Source organism: Micromys minutus, assembly GCF_963924665.1.
Source record: "Micromys minutus genome assembly, chromosome: X".
In the NCBI taxonomy this organism is placed as follows: Eukaryota; Metazoa; Chordata; class Mammalia; order Rodentia; family Muridae; genus Micromys; species Micromys minutus.
Genome location: NC_137970.1, coordinates 54,777,430 through 54,800,880, shown reverse-complemented (window position 1 = coordinate 54,800,880; position 23,451 = coordinate 54,777,430). Strand labels below are relative to the sequence as shown.

General features: G+C 36.9%; 1 protein-coding gene across 1 annotated transcript in view; it reads right to left on the bottom strand.

Moving 5' to 3' along the window:
- Positions 1-1,288: 1,288 nt before the first annotated feature.
- LOC308414963 (transmembrane protein 182-like) overlaps positions 1,289-23,451 on the bottom strand; it is a gene marked incomplete at its 5' end in the record, with an annotated part of 86,466 nt that continues 64,303 nt past the window's right edge. Inside the window, one exon of the mRNA XM_080910116.1 lies at positions 1,289-4,188. Coding sequence (XP_080766242.1) covers positions 3,956-4,188 — 233 coding nt within the window. The 3' untranslated portion in view covers positions 1,289-3,955. The remainder of the gene's footprint in view (positions 4,189-23,451) is intronic.

Genomic DNA, 23,451 nt, shown 5'->3' with positions numbered 1-23,451 from the left:
TATGGTTGGCTTACTGTTTCAGAGGTACAATTCATTATCATTATGGTGGGAAGTATGACAGTATTCCCATAGACATATTGGTGGAGGAAAGATTTCGTCATGTTGATCTGAAGACTCATTTCCAAATTTGGTGGAGCTTGAGCATAGGACCTCAAAGGCCTATGGGAGAGATAGAAAGGCCATGGATCTGGAGAAGATGAGATGTGGGGTTTTCTGTGAAGGGAGGCAAAGCTGTGGTTGAGATGCATTGTATGAGAGAAGAATAAATAAAGAGAAAAATATAATAGCCAACTTACTTGTCTTGGGTTTCCTGTTTAATCAGCTTTTATAACCTCAGCTAATGCTTACTCTTCCATACCGTGACCAAGTAGAATGCAAGTATATCATTTGCTTAAAGCAGCAAATATAAAGGTTAAAACCCAATTTTTAACATCCACCAGAAAGTTTGAATACAACATTTATAGATTTTGGATAATAAATAATGATGTTTGAAGTACTGTTTTTGGTCTGCTTCAATTAGAATAAGTTAGTGCCAATGATTTAGTCCCTATCAAAATTTTAAACAATTTTTATAAAGTATCACATTCCTTCATCATATGTGATGAAGTTTCTGTTGAATAAATACAGAGCTATTATTTGGAACAGACATACACATTTATACAGGGACAGAACTAAAACATCCTTCAAGCAGGAAGAGATTCAAACTCATACAACAGACACATAGAGGACAGAAGACATGGAACATGAAATAGCATATTCAAATTGGATTCACTCTTAATAGTTAAATTATTTTAATGATAAGTATTTTTATTTTATATTTTCTTTAATGTGACACCAATATGTTATGGTTGACTTAGAGTTTATTGTTAATGTCTTTAATCCATGAATTTAATAATGACAAGATAATTTATAGTTATACTATGTGACCTTAATGAGCTGATTTACTCATAGAAATTGTGTTTTTTACTAAAAGACTTTTAATCTTTTAACATTTAAAAATTTCTACAGTTTATTACCTACTGACTTATCTATGAAAGCAGATTCATCAAATGAAATGTTTCCAGTCTAGAAATATTTATTACTGAAACATTTTCTTTGGGTATCAGAACATATGCTTTATTTTTAAAATGTTTTTTCAAAACATATTTATTGCTAAACAATGTTAATACTCTTTACATATACTTACAAACTTGAAAATGGCTTTACAAATTAGAAAGATCTACTCTCTCCATTCATTTCATTATATTTAAACTCTTTACTTGCCCAGTTCTTCAGATAAACCCACGTGGTCACAGCTATCACAATGGTATCTCTCCATGGCATTTATATATCATAGGATAGAAAAAAATCATTACAGGGAAATAAGTTTGAGTCCATTTTCCACATTGATCTGCACATTAAAGCTGCAGAATAGATATTTTAATACTACATACAAAGAAATAGTAGACAAGTACAACAATGTTTTGATAAAATTTTCATTATTTTATTTTATAAATTGTAAAAAGAAAAATTATTATTCACCACAATAGTTATTGATACAAATCACCATCTTGATGCATATCCCTGGGCTTATAAATATGTATGTGCATGTCTGTGTCTATACATAAATAAACAAAGCTCTGTAAAAACAAATTATCGCAGGGTAAAGCTACTGAGAATGAGAAAATGGTCACATAAGACACTGTAAAATTTGAAAAGTAATGATGTATATTCATTGATAGTGTCACTCTCTATTGCATGATAAACAAAAATAGTGTGCCATTTCATTGGAATGTAGGTGACAAGACAACTGATTATTACTTTGAATTATGTGTTCTTATATGTGTTTTCTCATACAAGTACAAATACTGTAATTCTCTTCTTCATTACTTTTATATTTCATAGCCCTAAATTAAGAAGCAGGAATACACATTCTCATTAATTAGTATTAAGAAGAAATATACTGTTAACCTTCATTTTCAAATTTCATTCTGTCCCAACAACTTCCTTATTACAAACAGAATTATTATGTTCATTTGAGACTTGAAAAAATCCTGACTTTATGGGAAAATTAGGTGGTGTAAGTCATTTGACGTGGTTTTTACATATACTAGCTATGTCTTATAAATTAAACTATTAAGAGAGAAACTACTGATAATTTTGGGTTATTTTGTCATGTCTCTACCTTAAAAATATGATAAAGTAATAATGAATTACCTATTCCGTTCAGTTCCTCTAAAATATGCTTATTATACTTAAGTGTAATAGCTCATCTTAAGATTGCAAACATCCTCATTTTCTGTCCTAGCAATATCCATTTTAACAGAAGATTGTCAACTCCCTGAAAAATGACCTCCCAGTTAGGTCTGTAGTGGAAACCAAGTAGCTTTCTAAATGTTAAAGGCAAAACTTCACTTCTGGTAGCTGAGTCTTTTTCTATAAAATGCTTTATCTCTCAGTATACATAAATTCTGTGTACTCTCAGAAGTCATTAACAAGTGATAATTTCCAAGATCTTTTTTACTTCAAACATCTTATCTCTAGAAACCCATCTCTTGATTCTTTTAAATGTGGATGATATTACATACATGCAAGAGAAATATCAACTAATATAATGATTCTGGTTCAAATTTTTATTGGTAAAATTTAAATTTAAAAATTGAATGAAATAAACAGAATGGTAACAGAACAATGCTGAATTTAAATTTATAATACTTTGTATCAAACTAATACATGTATGCAAATGTGTCATAATAGCTAAATGTTTACTAACAACTGCAGTAGAGATTAGAAATTACTAGAAGAACCTTTTAAATGTAAGAATAAATGTTAGTAGTACTTGAAGTTGAATTACTAAGAACATATAACAGTAGAAAATGAGTCTATATAAATGATACATTTTTATTACTGAAGACTATGCTACCAACTGTCCTTTTAAAATTCACAGACAAATCACAGAAAATAAAATCTCCAAAAAAAATCTATACTATTTTTTTATCTTATTGGTGAGTTGAATATGAGTCTGTATTTTGTTGTAGGTTCTGTTATGGAGTAAAAGCTAATACAGGCCTTTCCCAACAACTTTCCATTTGGTTGGAATAAGACTTAATGATTCTGATGAAACTTTAAAAGCAAATAAAATGGTTAAATAATAGCTAAATAATTGCAACCTTTCCAATAATTGTGCAGGGCAGAATTCTCATTCTGTAGATACAGTTACCCCTATTCTCAAGGAGCATTTTTGTTCAGATTGGCAACATGACTTTTATTTGTATTTATTCAAATTGAACAATGGGCATTGTGCAATGTTTTCATAAATCTCTTGCTCATGTGACAATTTATTTGTGTCAAAGGATGTGTGATGTAGACTATAAAGACTATAAAACAGCTGACTTTCCAAGTGTAACTGTTTCTATTCATCCCACTGAAATGTACCAGCATTAACTGATGTTGAATATACCTATACAAAGGTAAGAACAGACTATTTAGTATTCCCACTTCAAGCTCCTTAGCTTTTAGAGGACTCACTGGTACCCTTGTCCACTAGCTGTGGTTAATTGGTTATTTCAGATAAATCAGATGATTCAAACTTAACTCCTCATAAAAAGTAAAATTCCTACTATAAATTGTGTTAACTTTATAAAGACTGAAAATTACATAATAGCACCAGAGAGTTTAAGATCATCCTTACTCTTGTAAGCAGTTATGATGTATTTCAAAACCCAGGGGCAATCATTTTATCTTTGCATCTAGACAGCAAATCCTCCCCAAAAAACTTTAAAAATGGCTTCTCTTTTTACCTTGTAGTACCTCTTGCAAATGGCATCCATTTGGCTACACCAGGTTATACCTGTGTATTGATAATAAATGACACTCCCTTGTTTGGCTCATCTCCAAGTCTCAAATTTGCTTTGTTCAAGTATACAGGCAGAAATCTGACCAGATTTAACTCTGCATTTTAGGAATTTTATCCTGTTCATTTCTGAAAATTCTCAAGGTGCCGACCAATGAAATGAAACATAATTCCTGACATACACACAAAGGGAGTCCCGAAAGCAGCAAACATAAAAGACCATCCGTATTTTACGTCAATGAGGACATTTTCAGGAACACACATGTTGCTTCTTTCTATAGATATATATTTTGGAAAATCAACAGCATATTCCTTCCATAGTACAAACAGACTGAGGATCAGACTGAACAGGGCCCCTGTGAAAAAAAGAAAAGAGGATATATATTTGTGCAGTACACAGTAGAGCACTGTAAATTCATTTCTCATACAATAAACAAAATTGGCAAAAACTACACTATTAACATTTGTTTTACATTCAGGAAACACATTTTTTATTACTTTGTAATTTAAAACACAGACTGTTTACTTACCTTTTCACAGCAGCATTTTAATACTCCACTGCTGTTTTGAAGTGAACTGTTTTTGATGCCATAAAAATAGGTAATTCCTTTATTTGATACACTGTTTGTCACATAAGCTGCACAAATGTAAGTAATGTATTTGGTTTTTAGCCTTTTTAACTTTACATTTTAAATATCTTTAAAATTAAAGTAAAAAATAAAATAAAGCAAATTACATTTTTTGATCCACCTTCCAACCCTTCCCATGTTCCTTTCTTGCTTCTCAGTTTTGTGGCCTCCTTTCCTTTAATTACCATATGCACAAACACAAATGCACACATGGACACACACACCTGTGCACATGTGTGTTCACACACATGTATATACAACTGGTTTATTTCATTTACATATATATGTATATTATAATTTCAGAGTTTCTTAGTATTAACTAAACAATTAGGGATGCATCCCTGAAAAATACTTTTATCCTACTCTCATTCTACCTTAATTGCTTATAGTTCATTTTTATTTATTTTATTATTTGAGTTTGTAATTCTTTTCTACCCATTCCTTATTACAAATCATCTATTACATAACTTGTTCATATCATTCAAATTTCTGGCCTCTTTTTTCATTACTCATTATTGCATACTTGTGTGTGTGTGTGTGTGTGTGTGTGTGTGTGTGTGTGTATTCCTAAATACATAGATAGAACTGACTTAGTCTATGTTATGGTCTTTTTATGTATGTTTTGAGGGCTGACTATTTGGTATTGAATAACCAGTCCATGTGTTCTTCACTACTTTCAGCATTCCTTAGCTACATGTACTTCTTTGTGTAAGGTTTTCCCCCACCCACCTAAGCATTCCTGTTTGTGTTCTTGATCAGATCATATGTATGCAGTCATGTTCTTGATTTACTTTTAACAAATTCTTGTTCTACAACAACTATAAAGAGGTCACACATAAAATTAATACTTCCTTTGAAAACCCAAAGAAATTATATTTATCACAAACCTATATCATACTCAGATATAGGTACTATACTATCTTATCTTTATTTTCAGTTGAGATATCACAAATTTCCAAATGATTATAGACATCTGTACTTTATATGGTCTAATAGTTTCTTACACATTGTGTTTGCTTAAAAATACTCAGTGATTGAATTATTATTGGTTTTATGGTTATGTTAATAAATCAATAGATTGTTTTTAATAAAAATTAAAAGAATTTAAATAAAGTACTATCATAATTATTATTAATAAACATATATCTCTCCAAATCATTTTAACTGAAATTAAGGTAATACTATACCAGTTGACTGGGCTATGGATTATGCCAGGAAACTGAGGTTGAATGAGTTGGAAGCCCCCAAACCTCATGCATACCAACCAGTATATGGTTAGAGTTTCATCTGCTTCTGATCAGACCTCTGTCTCATGAATAAAACATCCTATGGAAAGAACCATGACAATCAGTCACACAGGGGCAGTGCCCCAAGCCCCTCTACATGCAGATGAGGCATCCCTAACATCATAGAGACTAAGCCAAAAGAAAGCATCTGTCAGACCAAAACCCACTCCAAAATGTATGGGAGATCTTATCAAGAAGGAATAAGTGAGAATCACTCCCTCATTGATCATCTGAGAGCTTCTGTCACATAAAATATATAGCATTTCTTGGGGAAGAAGGCTCTCTCCTGAAGCATTCACAGCTGGAAACTGCCAGGGCCCACTGTGGTGGTCACTTCCTGCTCAGTGGCCCTGACCTGGGTTCCTGACCACTGTACATTGCTTGCTTGACAAGCCCCCTACCAGCTCAACACAAGGCAGTATTTGAGCTGACCTGAGAGTAGCTGGGGTGTCTGGAGCACCAGTGGCGGTTTCATGTCCCTCTCCCTGCTTGTGCCTCCAGCCTGCCTTCTGTGTAGAAGTGTATCATTGTACAAGCAGCCGCAGAAGAAAACCTTAATTCAACTCTCATCTCCCCTTAGCTTGGATGCTCCTGCTGAGCCAATCAATGCCCTCACAGATCTCTGTGGACTTCATCCAGTATACAGACTGGCAACTGGCACCTAATATGGGGCCAGAAGAGTGGATGCACTGCAAATGATACCACAAGAAGTTGAGTCCTGCATCCCCAAACTCTCAAGAAAAGCAATCTGTCCTTTTCCTACTATTCTTTCAGTTTACTGCCATCAAGTGAATTTGGACAAGCTGAAGAGGCAATTGAAAACTTCTTGCTATTCTCTGGTGTTGGCTGAAGGTCCTTCTAGCCCCTGTCTAAAACCAGACAGCCTATAAATACATGTTGAAAAAGATTCTCTAACTTCTCCTTAAAACAAAAACAAAAAAACTCTTAATGCAGCAGTCACTTAAAAGCTGTAGGGTGGTTACCAGTTCTTAAATCTGTGGACAGGCTTAAATTGGGGCCTCTGTGGAATCTAACAAAGCCAATAGACCAAGAGAATGTTCCCATTGAACAAGATGTTTTTCCTCTTTTCTGTAATAATAAACTCCTCTTCACATAAAATAATCCCCATAGGAAAGGGAAATATATACCCTACTAAAATCCCATGAACTAATAATAGCCACAAAAAGGAGACAAACAAACAAAAGAAAACAAACAAACAATAAAGAAGCCTCCTTATTTCAGGAGGAAGTTCTTCAGATAGTACCATTCACGTCAATGATAATATTTACAACCCTGACTCATGAACCCCAGTAGCCTGTCTAACCCAACACAGAGATAACCCAAACCCAAGAAGAAGAAGAAGAAGAAGAAGAAGAAGAAGAAGAAGAAGAAGAAGAAGAAGAAGAAGAAGAAGAAGAAGAAGAAGAAGAAAAGAAGAAGAAGAGAGCAGAGCCTGGCCCAACTGGAGAGCGGAGCCTGGCCCAACTGCCAGCCGGAAAGGCGGCTCGTACAGGCTGAGCAACTGGTGAGTGGGAGACCTAGGCTGCGGGGGAGCAGAGGGATCTCTGCGGAGTGCACACGGAAAGGGCACCCCCTGCCCTGACCTTCCCTGTCCTCTCCAATCCAGTGACCCGGAACAGATCTTAGGAACTTCTGTTCCCACCCGGAGACAACTTCAGGACACAGAGCAGTGCCTGGCCCAACAGCCAGCCAGAAAGGCGGCTCGTACAGGCTGAGCAACTGGTGAGTGGGAGACCTAGGCTGCGGGGGAGCAGAGGGATCTCTGCGGAGTGCACACGGAAAGGGCACCCCCTGCCCTGACCTGCCCTGTCCTCCCTGATCCAGGGGCCGAAAACATATCTTAGGAACTTCTGTTCCTACCCGGAGACGACTTCAGGACGCAGAGCGGAGCCTGGCCCACCTGCCAGCTGGAAAGGTGGCTCGGAGAGGCTGAGCATCTGTGAGCAGGAACAGATCTTAGGAACTTCTGTTCCCACCCGGAGGCGACTTCAGTACGCAGAGCGGAGCCTGGCCCACCTGCCACCCGGAACCTGGGCTTCCGGGGAGTAGAGAGATCTCTGCGGAGTGCACACGGAAAGTGTACCAGGGACACAGACCAGATAGAAGGGAAAGGCAAGAACATATCACTGACAACAAAATGGCAAGAGGAAAGAGAAAGAGTATATCCCAAGGAAACCAAGACAATCTAGCAACACCATAACCCAGCTCTCCGATAGTAGCAAACATCGGAATTCCAAACACTCCAGAGAAAGAAGACACAGACCTGAAATCATGCCTCAAGACGCTGATAGAGTTACTTAAACAAGAAAGGGAGGAAAAGCAAAAAGATTCAGAAGCTTTTAAAGAAGAAACAAGAAAAACACTCAAAGAACTCGAAGAACGAGACGAAAACAGAACCAAAGAAATAAAGGAATGGAAGAGGGAAATTAAAACAGAAATTGACACAATAAAGAAAGCGCTAAAAGAGATAACCCTAGAGTCAGAACACCAAAAAGAAATCAGGAGTCACAGAAGCAAGCATTTCCAACAGATTACAAGAGATCGAGGAGAGAATCTCGGGGGCAGAAGACAACATTGCAAACATAGACAAAACAGCCAGAGAAGATGCAAAAAACAAAAAGCTCCTAACCCAAAATGTCGAGGAAATACAAGACACAATGAGAAGACCGAACCTAAGGATAATAGGAATAGAAGAGGGAGAAGAGTATCAACTAAGAGGCAAAGTAAATATCTTCAACAAAATCATAGAAGAAAACTTCCCTACCCTCAAGAATGAGATGACCACGAGCATAAAAGAAGCCTTCAGAACTCCAAATAGGTTGGACCAGAAAAGAAATACCTCCCGACACATAATAGTAAAAACATCAAGCGCCCAAAGAAAAGAAAGAATACTAAAAGCAGTAAGGGAAAAAGGTCAGGTAACATATAAAGGCAGACCAATCAGACTCACACCCGATTTCTCAACAGAGACTATGAAAGCTAGAAGAGCCTGGACAGACATCATGCACTCCTTAAGAGAGCACAAGTGCCAGCCCAAGATGCTATACAAAGCAAAACTAACAATCACCATCGATGGAGAGAAAAAGATATTTCAAGACAAATCAAAATTCACACAATATCTGACCACAAACCCAGCACTACAACGAATTATAGGTGGAAAACCCAATACAAGGAGTGAAAATACAGCCTAGTAAAAACAAGAAAACTCCTAAACAAGAAAACTAAAAGAAGAAAAAAACACAGACACAACTCAACCCAAAAAAGCAAAAATGGCAGGAAACAGAAACAATTATTCCTTGATATCTATTAACATAAATGGTCTCAACTCCCCAATAAAGAGACATAGACTATCAGACTGGATACATAAACAAAATCCAGCCTTTTGCTGCATACAGGAAACTCATCTCAGAGACAGAGACAGACACTATCTCAGAGTAAAAGGGTGGGAAAAAAACTTCCAAGCAAACATCTCCAAGAAGCCATCTGGAGTGGCTATTCTAATATCTAATAAAGTAAATTTCCAACCAAAAGTTATCAAAAAAGATAAAGAAGGACACTTTTTACTCATTACCGGGGAAATCTGTCAGGAGTAACTCTCAATCCTTAACATATATGCTCCAAATAAAAAATCACCCACATTCATAAAAGAAACTCTACTAAAGCTCAAAAAATACATTTCACCCCACACAATAATAGTGGGAGACTTTAATACCCCACTCTCACCAATGGAGAGATCAGGGAAACAGAAACTTAACAAGGACACTGCAAAACTAGCAGAGACATTGAACCAACTAGAATTAATAGATGTATACAGAACATACTATCCTATAGTAAAAGAATACACATTCTTCTCACCACCCCATGGGACCTTCTCGAAAATTGACCACATAATTGGACACAGAACGAGCCTTCATCGATATAAGAAGATTGAAATACTCCCATGCATCCTCTCAGATCACCATGGTCTACGGCAGGTTTTTAACAACAACAAAGACAACAAAATGCCCACATACACATGGAAACTAAACAACGCTCTGTTAAAGGATAGCAGGATCAAAGAAGAAATAAAGAAATAAATTAAGCACTTTCTAGAATACAACGAAAATGATAACACAACATACCCAAACCTATGGGATGCAATGGAAGCAGTATTGAGAGGAAAACTCATAGCCCTAAGTGCTTCCAAGAAGAAACTGGAGAGAGCTCACATCAGCAACCTGACAGCACAGCTAAAAGCCCTAGAACAAAAGGAAGCAGATATAACCAAAAAGACTAGACGGTAAGAAATAATCAATATTAGGGCAGAAATAGACCAAATAGAAACAAAAAAAAACATTGAAAAAATCAACAAAACAAAGAGTTGGTTCTTTGAGAAAATCAATAAGATTGATAAACCCCTAGCCAGACTAACTAAAGGGCAAAGAGAGAGTATCCAAATTAAAAAAATCAGAAAGGAAACTGGTGACATAACAACTGAAACTAAGGAAATTCAAGAAATCATCAGATCCTACTACAAAAACTTATACTCCACAAAATTGGAAAATCTGGAGGAAATGGACGAATTCCTAGACAGATACAAGGTCGCAAAGTTTAACCAGGACCAAGTAAACCATTTAATAACCCTATAACACCTAAAGAAATAGAAGAAGTCATCAAAAGCCTCCCAACCAAAAAAAGCCCAGGTCCAGACAGGTTCAGTGCAGAATTTTATCAGACATTTATTGGGGATATAACACCAATATTCGCCAAACTATTCCAAAAGATAGAATCAGATGGAATATTACCCAACTCATTTTTTGAGGCTACAATAACCCTCGTACCTAAGCCACACAAAGACCCTACAAGGAAAGAGATCTTCAGACCAATCTCACTTATGAACATTGATGCAAAAATACTCAACAAAATCCTTGCAAACCAAATCCAAGAACACATCAAAACCATCATTCATCATGACCAAGTAGGCTTCATCCCTGGGATGCACGATGGTTTAACATAAGGAAATCCATCAATGTAATCCACCATATAAACAAACTTAAAGACCAAAATCACAGGGTCATCTCACTAGAAGCTGAGAAAGCATTCGACAAAATCCAACACCCCTTCATGTTAAAAGTCCTGGAAAGAACAGGAATCCAAGGCCCATATTTAAACATAATAAAAGCAATATACAGCAAACCAACAGCCAACATCAAACTTAATGAGAAACTTGAAGCAATCCCACTAAAATCAGGGACTCGACAAGGCTGCCCACTCTCTCCCTACCTATTCAACATAGTACTGGAAGTCCTGGCTGGAGCAATTAGACAGCAAAAGGAGATCAAGGGGATACAAATCGGAAAGTAAGAGATAAAAACATCACTCTTTGCCGATGACATGATACTGTACTTAGGTGACCCCAAAAATTCCACCAGAGAACTCCTACAGCTAATAAACAAGTTCAGCAAAGTGGCCGGATACAAAATTAACTCAAACAAATCAGTAGCCTTTCTATACTCAAAGGACAAACATGTGGAGAAAGAAATTAGGGAAAAGGTACCCTTCACAATCGTTACAAAAACTATGAAATACCTTGGTGTGACTCTAACTAAAAAAGTGAAGGACCTGTATGACAAGAACTTCAAACCTCTAAAGAAAGAAATTGAGGAGGATCTCAGAAAATGGAAAGATCTCCCATGCTCATGGATTGGAAAGATCAACATCTTAAAAATGGCCATCCTACCAAAAGCAATCTACAGATTCAATGCAATCCCTCATCAAAATTCCAACCCAGTTCTTCATGGAATTGGAAAGATCAATGTGCAATTTCATATGGAATAACAAAAGACCTAGAATACGGAAATCCATCCTCAACAACAAAAAAAAAAAAAAAACATCTGCGGGAATCACTATTCCTGACCTCAAGCTATATTACAAGGCAATTGTGCTGAAAACTGCATGGTACTGGTACAGAAATAGGCAAGTGGATCAATGGAATAGAATAGAAGATCCAGAAATGAGCCCTCATGTATATGGTCACCTGATTTTTGACAAAGGAGCAGTAAACATTCAATGGAAAAAGGACAGCCTATTCAACAAATGGTGCTGGTCCAACTGGCACTCAACATGCAAAAGAATTAAAATAGACTCGTTCTTATCTCCTTGTACAAAGCTCAAGTGTAAGTGGATTAAAGATCTCCACATTAAACCAGATACACTGGAACTATTAGATGAGAAAGTAGGGAAAACCTTAGAACACATAGGCACAGGAGAAAATTTCCTGAACAAAACACCAATGGCTCAAGCTCTAAGGTCATAGATTAACAAATGGGACTTAATGAGATTGCAAAGTTTCTGTAAGGCTAAGGACATCGTCAAGAAAACAAAACGGCAACCAACAGAATGGGAAAAGATCTTTACCAACACCACATCAGATAGAGGCCTAATATCCAAGGTGTACAAGAAGCTCAAAAAGCTAGACACCAGAGAATCAAATAACCCTATTAAAAAATGGGGTACAGAGCTAAACAAATCATTTTCAGTTGAGGAACACCGAATGGCCGAAAAACATCTGAGGAAGTGCTCGACATCCTTAGCCATCAGGGAAATGCAAATCAAAACAACCCTAAGATTCCACCTCACACCAGTCAGATTGGCCAAGATCCAAAACTCAGATGACAGCAGATGCTGGCGAGGCCGCGGAGAAAGAGGAACACTTCTCCACTGTTGGTGGGGTTGCAAGCTAATACAACCACTCTGGAAATCTGTCTGGCGATACCTCAGAAAATTGGATATAGTACTACCTGAAGACCCAGCTATTCCACTTCTGGGTATATACTCCAGAGACACTTTAATACACAACAAAGATATATGCACCACAATGTTCATAGCGGCTCTATTTATAATAGCCAGAAGCTGGAAGGAACCCAGATGTCCTTCAAAAGACAAATGGATACAAAAATTGTGGTACATATACACAATGGAATACTACTCAGCCACCAGAAACAATGACTTAACCAAATTCTTAAGAAAATGGCTGCATCTAGAGAAGATCATTCTGAGTGAGATAACCCAGTCACAAAAGAACAGACATAATATGCAGTCACTGATAGCGGGATGCTAACCCCAGAGGCTTGCACTCCCCCAGAAACAACTCACAGACTGTATGAAGTCCAAGAAATAAAGAAAACAAAAAATATACATATATTCACAAAACAAGAAGACTTTGACTATTTCCATCTTGCGTTTTGTTTTGCATGTACTTTACGCTTATTGCAACTAGCACGTTTTCAATGCATACTGTCAAGCCCTTGAAAAAAATCAAGTACTGACTAAAAAACATATTCACATGGTTTTATGTAAAATTTATTTTAATGTCTGAAAAAACAGTACTGACAAAAATGTATAATTTTAAGCAAAAAATGTTTAAAATCTTTACATTTATCTTTGTTTTGCAAAATAAAGTCGTTTTAAAAAGAAATTCAGATGACAGCATATGCTGGCGAGGATACAGAGAAAGAGGAACACTTCTACACTGTTGGTGGGGTTGTAAATTCGTACAACCACTCTGGAAATTAGTCTGGCGGTTCCTCAGAAAATTGGACATAGTGTTACCTGAAGATCCAGCTATTCCACTTATGGGCATATATCCCAGAGACACTCCAATATACAACAAAGATGCACGCACCACAATGTTCATAGCAGCTCTATTTATAATAGCCAGAAGCTGGAAAGAACCCACATGTCCTTCAGTAGATGAATGGATACAATAATTGTGGTACATTTACACAGTGGAGTACTACTCAGCTATCAGAAACAATGACTTAACGAAATTCTTAAGAAAATGGATGCATCTAGAGAATATCATCCTGAGTGAGGTAATGCAGTCACAAAAGAACAGACATAACATGCAGTTACTGATAATTGGATACTAACCCCCGAAAGTTCTGAACAACTATATGAAGGAAAACAAAAAAAAAAAAAAAAAAAAAAAAAAAAGAAGAAGAAAAAGAAGAAGAAGAAGAAAGGAGGAAGAAGAAAACCCTCCTGTGGTTATTTTACTGATTTTTGCTGTGATTTGGAAAGGCATATTACCATCTAAATAGGATAGACTGATAACAACACAGCCCCTGAACCCCCTCAGTCAGATGAACACAAAGTTCAAGGTCCTAAAAAAACTACCCTATTTTAGATTTCACAGCCCTTACCCAACTAGTAAGGGAAATAAAATCCATCTACCCACCCCTGCCTCCTTATCCATCAGAGGAAATACTAAATAAACCATCTGCTCTACCTGCTCCTCTTCCTCTCATCCAATGACAGGGCTACATTAGAACACCAAATGAGTTTCCACTTGCTTCGTCCCCTATACCAGCTTCCATCACCTAACAAGATAGAAATATTTCTCTTTCCCCATCCCTGAGCCACACAATCCAAAGACCTATATACATAGATCAAGGACTTCCTAACTCCATAATCCCCTTTCTCCAATCTATCAAGCAGCAGCTTTGTAACTTTTATGACTCGCTTGTTAAAACAACCCGAACCTCCTATGCTACTCAGGACTCTGATACAGAACTAGAATCCCAGAACACCAGAGCTTTCCCTGTTAACATTACCCTCGAACTAAATCACTCAACTGTTACCCATTACAAGCCTCAAACTTAAAAGAACTCAGGCAAGCAGTGAAAGAAGTTGGCAACTATGCACCCTGGAAAAAGAAATCTCTCCTACAGAGCCATAATATCAATGAAAATATGCCCCAAGATTGGAGGGATCTTTGCTGCTCCTCCCTGCCTGGTAAGATATTTTTACAATGAAAGGCGCTATTTGGAGATGAATGCCTTCAACAAGTCAGGCAAGATCTGGACCAATGTGACATCCTATGGGGTTTTGATGAACTATATGTCCAGGAAGACATTTTCACTGGAGCAAGCAGGCAATGCAGAAGGGTCTACCTCCATGCAACTCAAACGTGGGACCAGTTCACCCCCACCTCAAGTTCAGAAGACACCTCCTCCCTCCTTTTTTTTCAGTCAAAAGCTAAAAGAAACCCTATCTGATTTTATTCTCAAAACTAAACAAACCCTAGAAAGAAAAATACCCAACCTCGCAGCCAGAGATCACATTCTTAAAACCACTGTATGGGACGTTATGACTTCCAAATTCAGACTAGATTTTCAGGGTTTCCAGAGGAGCGCCATGTTAGATGGATTGTAGCAACCCAGGATATAGGAACCACTTAATACCAGACTACATTTGTGGCTCAGGCATTTGAGGCAGGAGTAAAACAAAAGGAATTTGCTTCAAATGTGGAGAGACAAGACATTGGACAAATGAATGCCCACATACATCCCTTCCTGAAATAGATCCTAATCCCCTTAAAAAATTTGCCCCTGCTGTAGGAACAGTTTGCACTAGAACAGATATATGATAAGGACAGTAAGCCATTGGAGCCTTTAAACATAAGAGGGGGCAGCCCTCATCCCCAACAGTAAGAGAGACAACTACTGCCATAGAAGCCTTATGGGTATCCAGCATGTCAGAAGGCTCCAACCCAAAATTAACCATTAAAATAGATAACAAGACATTCAAGTGTTTTATTGATACTGGAGCAGACAAGACAATTTTAAGACAAGACATCTCACATGACTGGCAACTGATCTCTGCACCCCATCTCATAGACATAGAGGGTACCTCTCATGCATTTATCACCAAACAGGCCTGTATGTGTGAGGACCCTGATAGAGCTACTGGCCTCATATGTCCCCTGGTAGCTCAACTAGCCACAAATATTCTAGGGATAGGTGTTTTAAGATCCCTAGAGATAGTGCTTACCACCCAATTAGGAAGAGACCACATCAAAACAAAGGACATTACCTATAAAAAAAAAAAGTCATACTCAAGGAGATGCTAAAACCTTCCTCCAACTCAGCCCAAATTCTAGGGCCCACTGTTATATTTTATACTCTCTGCCTTGATGAAACTCCAATGAAGCCATCTGGGTCCCACATTGGCCTCTGTCAAGGTAGAAGCTTAAAGCCCTCACACAACTGATAGAAGAACAGCTTCTACTACAGCACATCCGCCCTGCCTGTAGTATGTGGAACACCACCATAAAACGAGCTCAGGTGGATGAAGACTACTACAAGATTTGAGGACTATTAAAACAACCATGTGCGATGGCTTATATATGATTGGCCCAGGGATTGGCACTATTAGGAGGTGTGCCCTTGCTGGAGTAGGTGTGTCAGTGTGGGTGTGGGCTTAAGGTGTTTTTACTTCCTGGAGGTCAGCCTTCCACTAGTATCTTTCAGATGAAGATGCAGAACTTCCAACTCTGTCTACATCATGCTGACCTAGATGCTGTCCAGTATCCCACCTTAATGTAGACAGACGGAACCTTTGAACCTGTTAGCCAGCCAATCAAATAGTGTCCTTTATAAGACTTGCCTTGGTCATGGTGTCTGTTAATACCAGTCAAAACATAAGTAAGACATCATGTGAATCTTGAGCTCTTCCCCAAAAGGGACTGCCCCATAGCTCAGCCAATTGGCAAAGGCTAATGCCCCCTTTTAGCAATAGACACAAAAGAGTGCTTTTGTCCCATTTCTCTCCACCCCTGAGACTGTTCACAGTACCCTCTTCCCATTAACAACTATGGCTCAGCCTGATGATACGAATGAACTGTCCAATTCCCTCAGGAAATGGCTAACAGTCCAACTATTTGTGAGGAAGCTGTAGCCAGTGTATTACATCCTTATTTAAATAAAGAACTCAACATATATCACTATATAAATAAGATCTTAATATGGGGAGATTCTTTCACCCACCCTCCCAACTTAAAGACCAGCAATTTAATTTTAAGACCACATATTACCTTCCTTTTCTAACCTTATGCACACATTGGTAAATTGCCCACCATACAGGGATTCCACATAACCTTCAGGGCCAAAGAATAATAGAAAGAACACATCAAACCTAATAGCCCAACTTCTAAACCAAAAGTCACCACCTAACCACTAATGTACAAATAATGATAGCTTTGACTACACTAAACATATTTAACATCTAAATAAATCTCCAAATACCCTGCTATCTCCCACCACTAGCACACAGCAAAATTAACAAATGCCATCTTAGTCTGATGATATAATTCTTTGGTTGGATTTTGGAAGGAATCAGATACTCTCCTTACAACTGGGAGGGTTTTCATTTGTGTTTTTCCACAGAACCAGTAAGCATCTCTGGGTTCCTACCAGAAATGTCTGACACCACCCTACCAACTGAGAAAATGGTACATCTCTCACTGGTAGATGAGGGACAGAGGAATAAGAGGAGGCAAAGGAATCCCCACACCCAGAGGAATAGCAAGATCTCCTGGAAGGCCATACATGAACCTGATGACTACTGCCTAGGCCATGTGCCCTCCCTCTACAAGCTCCCCTCTCCTCTATTTCTTGGTTGTTTTTCTCATTCTTCATATTAACCCTGCTACTTCCTAGTCTCTCCCTAGCATTCCCAACACTTATCACTGGAGATTATTCACTAGGAAAACCTACAACAGACACAGCAAATTATAGGGACCCTGCATTGCCCTCTTGAAGGATATTGGACCAGGATTGAAACCCCACTACACCTGGATTTTTTCTGCACAACCACCAGCCCTTTCTTCTGCTTTCCTTACCACAACACAGGTGAATAACACCAGAAAGTCTCCACATTTGGAGATTACTGATTATGGATCTATGGAACTGAATCCACCAGCCATGCTTGCCAACTTTAAAACTTGTTTTTAGCTGTCCATTGGCAACCCATGAGATCAACATTGGCAAACCAGTCATGAATAAACTCTATCCTAATGGTTATGCCAAATGCCCCATAGCTGATATGCATGCTTCCTGAGAACTTGTTCCCACCTCCAAATCAGTATTTACTCATAATAACACTCTTCAACAGAAAATTCAGTCTCAAAAGTGACTTCAAGCTACCCTCACCTGGTTACAATACAACCTATATCCAGTTGACTTTCTTCCATTAACCACCCAGCCCAACTCTTCTGTGTTTCTCTTTTCCAAATATTATGAGCAGCTGTTCCCATTAACATTTCCCTTCATGAACTCCATGGACCCTTTCCCATAATGTAAGTACAAAAGTTTAATTCCTCTCTTTACCAATTCCTCCCTGTTTTTTGCCTTGTAGAACCCTCTTTGAAAACCTATCTTACATGTGCCTGTGATATCACCACTGCAAAATCAGTATGTGTTAACTCTCTTGCTCTCCTCAGGTGCAAAGGTACTAAAGGGTCCTGTATTAATTCCCCCTTTCAAGGCTCCTGAAAAACAGTGATAATTGTTACCCAGGTTTATCTCTATGAACCTGAAAAACTCACCTTGCAAACCTGAAATACTCACCTTGCAGATGGGAGGAAGTTGAAAGAAGAGGGTATCACAGTAACTGCTGGAGTAGCCCTTGTCCAAACATAACATCTGGCCAGTGACTCGGACAAGTTTGGCCAGGCAATGGCCTACACTGCAGACATTCTTGAGTATTTTCAATGTCTGATAATGTCCTTAGCTGCAGTTATTCTCTGAAACAGGAGGGCCCTAGACTTACTGAATGTTGAACTGGGAGTCACTAGCTCTTTCCTGTGGGGAGGAATGTTGCTTCTATGCCAATGAACTTGGGCTGCAAAAACAAGGTGTCCAATGCGCCAGAAGCTCTGGGGGAAACTTTGAACATGATATGCTCCCAATACCTCTACCCCTTAGTACTCTAACCTCTTGATAGTTTGGCTTTTTGCCTTCTTATTCCAGTACTAGTCATTGAAGCCTTGCTGTTTTTTTTTTTTCCCACCTTGCCTCATCCAATTTCTAAAGCATCAGATGGATGAATAGCATTGCAAAGATCACTACTAATAAGGTAGGTCTTGGTCCAGTATCAAACTCTACCCAACATAAAAGATTGTTATCATTCTGATGACAACTTTCTTTTATTAAAAAAAAAAAAAGAGGAATTGTGGGTAAGTGAATTGTGCCAGAAAACTTGGTAAAGTTGAGTGGGTTGGAAGCTTCAGAACCTTATTCATACCAGAGGATGGAAGGGGCTTCATTTGCTTCCAACCAGGATCCTCTCATGTGACCACAGCACCCCATGGAGAAGATCATGACAATCATTCTCATAAGGTCAGTTACCCAAGCCACTCCACATGCAGGTGAGGTATCCCTAACTTCTCAGACCAAGCCATTAAAAAGCATCTGCTGTCAGACATCGAGCCCACCCCAAAATGTATGGTAGATCCATTCCAGAAGGAATAAAGGTGTGAGAGTTAATCCATCATGGATCATCTGAAAGCTAATGTCACAAAACAGCTATAGCACTTCCTGGGAAAGAAGGCTCTCTCTCAAAGGTTTAGTATCTAGAAGTTGCCAGGGCCCACTGTGGTGGTCTCTTCCTGCCCAGTGACCCTGACCTTGCTACCCAATTCCCCTGCCAGTTCTTTGCAGGGCAGTGTTTTATCTTTTTAAGCTTACTTCACAGCAGCTGAGGTGTCAGGAACACCAATGCCAGAGCAGTGGTGGAGGTTGCACATCCCTCTCTCGGCTTGTGCCTCCAACCTGTGTTCAACATAGCAGTGTCTCCAGCACTCTCCCCTTCATTTGGATGCTCCATCCACACCAAAGCCCCTGCAAATCTCTGCAGATAGCATCCAGTATACACAGAGCAGCAGTTGCCTTTATAAATGCAAAGCCTGCAAACTAAACAATAGAATTCCAGGAATTTTCATCTTTGATTATGAAGGACAGAAGATAATCTGAGATAAAAATCCTATGCAAATTGTATTTGTAAATCAGCTCTAGGCCTAAATATTCTAAAACACTAGTGATAAACCAGATTCACTCATTTATCTACAACATCTTTAATTCCATGTAAAGCCTTGTTAGACAGATGAGTAGGGGTTTTGTTTTATTGGTTATTTGTGTGTGTGTGTATGTGTGTGTGTGTGTGTGTGTGTGTGTGTGTGTGTGTGTAACAAACAGACCTTCCTTTCCATATCCCATATGCTAGATGTACTTTCATTTTGGTAGCACAGCACTCAAAAATAATTTTTTTATGCCGGAGAAGGTAATTCCTTGGAAGGTACCTTAGGGGTAATGAATGGGCTTGTTGTGAAGTATGAGAACTTGAGTTTGAATCCCCAGAACCCAAATAAAACCAGTTGCAAGAGCAAACACCTGTAATATCATTGATCCTATATAACAAGATGAGAAATGGAAAGCAGAAACAAACTGATGTAAAGTGTATGGGCCAACTAAAACTGCAAGCAAAAACATAGAGACTGTCACAAACAGGGTAGAAGGTGAGAGCCAGCCCCAAGGTTGTTCTCTGACCTTTATACATGCACTGTGGTAAAACTAAAAGCATGCACACTGTACACATACATACACACACATCATATACACAAAGTAAATATAAAATTCAGCTCCCATTTTATGTTTTTCCCTCTTGCATATCTTGAGTTTCTATTATATCTATATCATCAGGCTGATCAAATTGTCATCATTACCGATTATAATCTATTTCAAAATTATGAAGGGTAATTTGTAGGTATTTATGCCACCTAATCATACTTGTTATAAGGCAATGGATTTGTTAATTTACTAATTCTATATAACAAACACACAATTTTAATAATTATGTATATGTAAAACACTAAATTTTTACAAAGTAGAACACTACTTATTAATTTCCATAAAAAGCATTGTTCATTTAACAAAATTCTCTAATAAAAATACTGTTATTTTTATTCTATAGTCAGAAAAAGCATATATTCATTAATGTCCAGAAATTAAAGTGTTAAATGCTATTTTCCTTAAAATATATGTTAATTATAGCATTGACTATTACTTTAAATTAAATGTAACAAATAAGCAATTTACATTTAATATATAATTTTGTCCTTAAAGTACCAATTAATCGAACTTAAACAAATTGCTGTGTTCATAAATTAATAGCCACATATTTTCAGGAAACACAATACATCTATAAGAGTGTAATTAAACCTTTATTGCTCATGTAACTTTAAATTAAATAAATTGAGTGACAAGTGAACCTCATTAAATATTCTTCTTGCTATTAATTTATGTTTTATTAACATATTATACTAACCTGAATATACCTAAATGAAAGAGTAGTCCTTTGGGGAACATGGCAAATGCATACCAATAAAATGGTTTGGGAATTTAAGAAATTCTATGTCTCCAGTGTTTAGAGAGTTTTTTAAGAAGAAATTCAATTATTGCATTATACATCCATTTATATTTTATTCAATTGACAGCTCTTGTGTGAATTCAAAAGCATGGTAAGAAATCAAAATATTTTCTCCATTTTTGATGAGATCATAATTACTTATTAAATGTGAGAAGGATGAATATTTTGCTTGTCCTTGTTATTATCCTTATCACCATCATCACCATTTGTTATGTAGTGTTTTCTTTCAATATTAATGGGAGAGTATGCATGATATACATATATGTATACGTACACACTACACACACAGAAAAAACACACACTCAAACACACACACACACACACACACACACACACACACACACACATACATATATTAGTTTTTATATTCCAGGAAAAGGTTAGGTGACCGCTAGGGTAAGAATGATGTGATTCATTTGCCTTTTTAAAAGAAAAAGGCCCCCAAACAAGCATACCAAAGAAGAGCAAACTAAATTCTGTCAACCACAGCTAACTAGAAACATAGAGTTTAAAATTACTGTGTCTTCAGTTCATTGAAGAAATACATTCTCACCCCTTGCAGGATACCCAGCTAAAACATGCTGATTCTTCACCCATTAAAACGTAATTTACATTTTAGCAGAAACATTCATGTTAATCTACTACGCTACTTTTAAAACCATAACACTAACACACCAGGGAAAGCATATTCCATGCTACTACATGAGGTGATGTTTTTAATGTAATTAAGATACACAAGCAGCTGACTAAGCTTTTTTCCAAAAGACTAACTTAGACACATGAGTTCTTACGACTGATTTGCAGCAGCATCAGAGCTTCATCTACTGATGATATATGTGGGCATGACTGTAGAGGGATACCACATGGCAAGAAGCTAATAGTAGTTGATCTAGGTGAGTGTGGGCCCTAATCAAGGTCCAGAAATAAAATGAAAATATCATAAAATAAAAAGAATATCAATTATATAAATTATTGGAAAAAAGCACTGAAATTCAAATAACATGGCAGCTCTGATTAGCCCATAGTTTACAGACCTAAGAGACCTAGTAAAGAGGGCTCTGGTAACACTGAAAATACAGACACCCAAATTGTAAGATGATCAAACTGATTGAATGGAATTCAAGAAAAATTTGTTGGTTATAGGGAACAAGAAAAAGTTGACAAGAAGGAATAACAAAAATATTGGTCAGTATATACTAAATAATATTTATGTTAGAGTATATATACATATATACATATATACATATATACATATATACATATATATACATATACATATATATATCAGTATTTTCATGTAGAAAGTCTATTAATAGTAATTATATACTATAAAAATTGTATTGAATATTTTTTCCATAACGAAGTGATTAATTAATTACAAGACAGATATGTTTAAACTGATTATCATTATACACACACACACACACACACACACACATATATATATATACATATATATATATATATATATATACATAATTTAAACATCTTTAAGGCTGTAGTAATTTATTTGATAACACATAAGTAATATATTATCAGTTTGAATCGTTACTGCAGCAATGAAGAGAGTTATATTGTAGAAGGAACCAGATAATATGATACAGAAAACAAAACACTTGTTAAGCCCATGTTTGAGAAAAAGAATTCCAGAAAACAAAATTTAAGATTATTAAAACTTATTTAATTATTTTAAGTTTTGTAATAGTACTAAAAATGAGTTTCTCTAAACACAAAACAAATCTTGGTGAAGTTTATTTTTATCAGTTGAATATATCTATATTCATATATACATATAAATATGCATATCATGTGCAATTATTTTACCAAAATTATAGGTTGATTTTTTTTTATTTAATTAAATTCTCTGTTTGTAATAAAATATAAATAAATCAGTTTTTACTAAGGCCAAATATCTGAAATTTTCTAGGGTGTCAGAAAAATGTTTATCAAAAGTACACACATGAATGATCAATGGGTTCCATGTCATTGCTGATCAGGCTAGCGTCATCAAGTTTTCAAATAAAAAAAAAATCTTAGTATAACTATCTGAAAAAGAGAGTATATTAAAATGGCAAAATTTGTACCAAAAAGAAAACATGTATATACTATCGATTGGAATGGGGAAAAAAAGAGGCCATTATTTAGAAAACTATTGAATCTATAAATTACTAAAATATAACTGTAGCCCAGGAATCCCTACTGTGAATATATATTAAAAGGGGATACACTTAGTATATTCTGGAGATACCAACGCTCCATTTTTATAGGACTCTTTTCACAACAGCCAGGACAGAAATTACCTTAGTATATACCCTAAAGTGAATAAGTAAAAAATGTGCTTATGCCCATACCATGCTGCTTTTATTACTATAGCTCTGTGTATAACTTGAAATCCAGGATGGTGATACCTTCAATAGTATTTTATTTATTCTCTTAA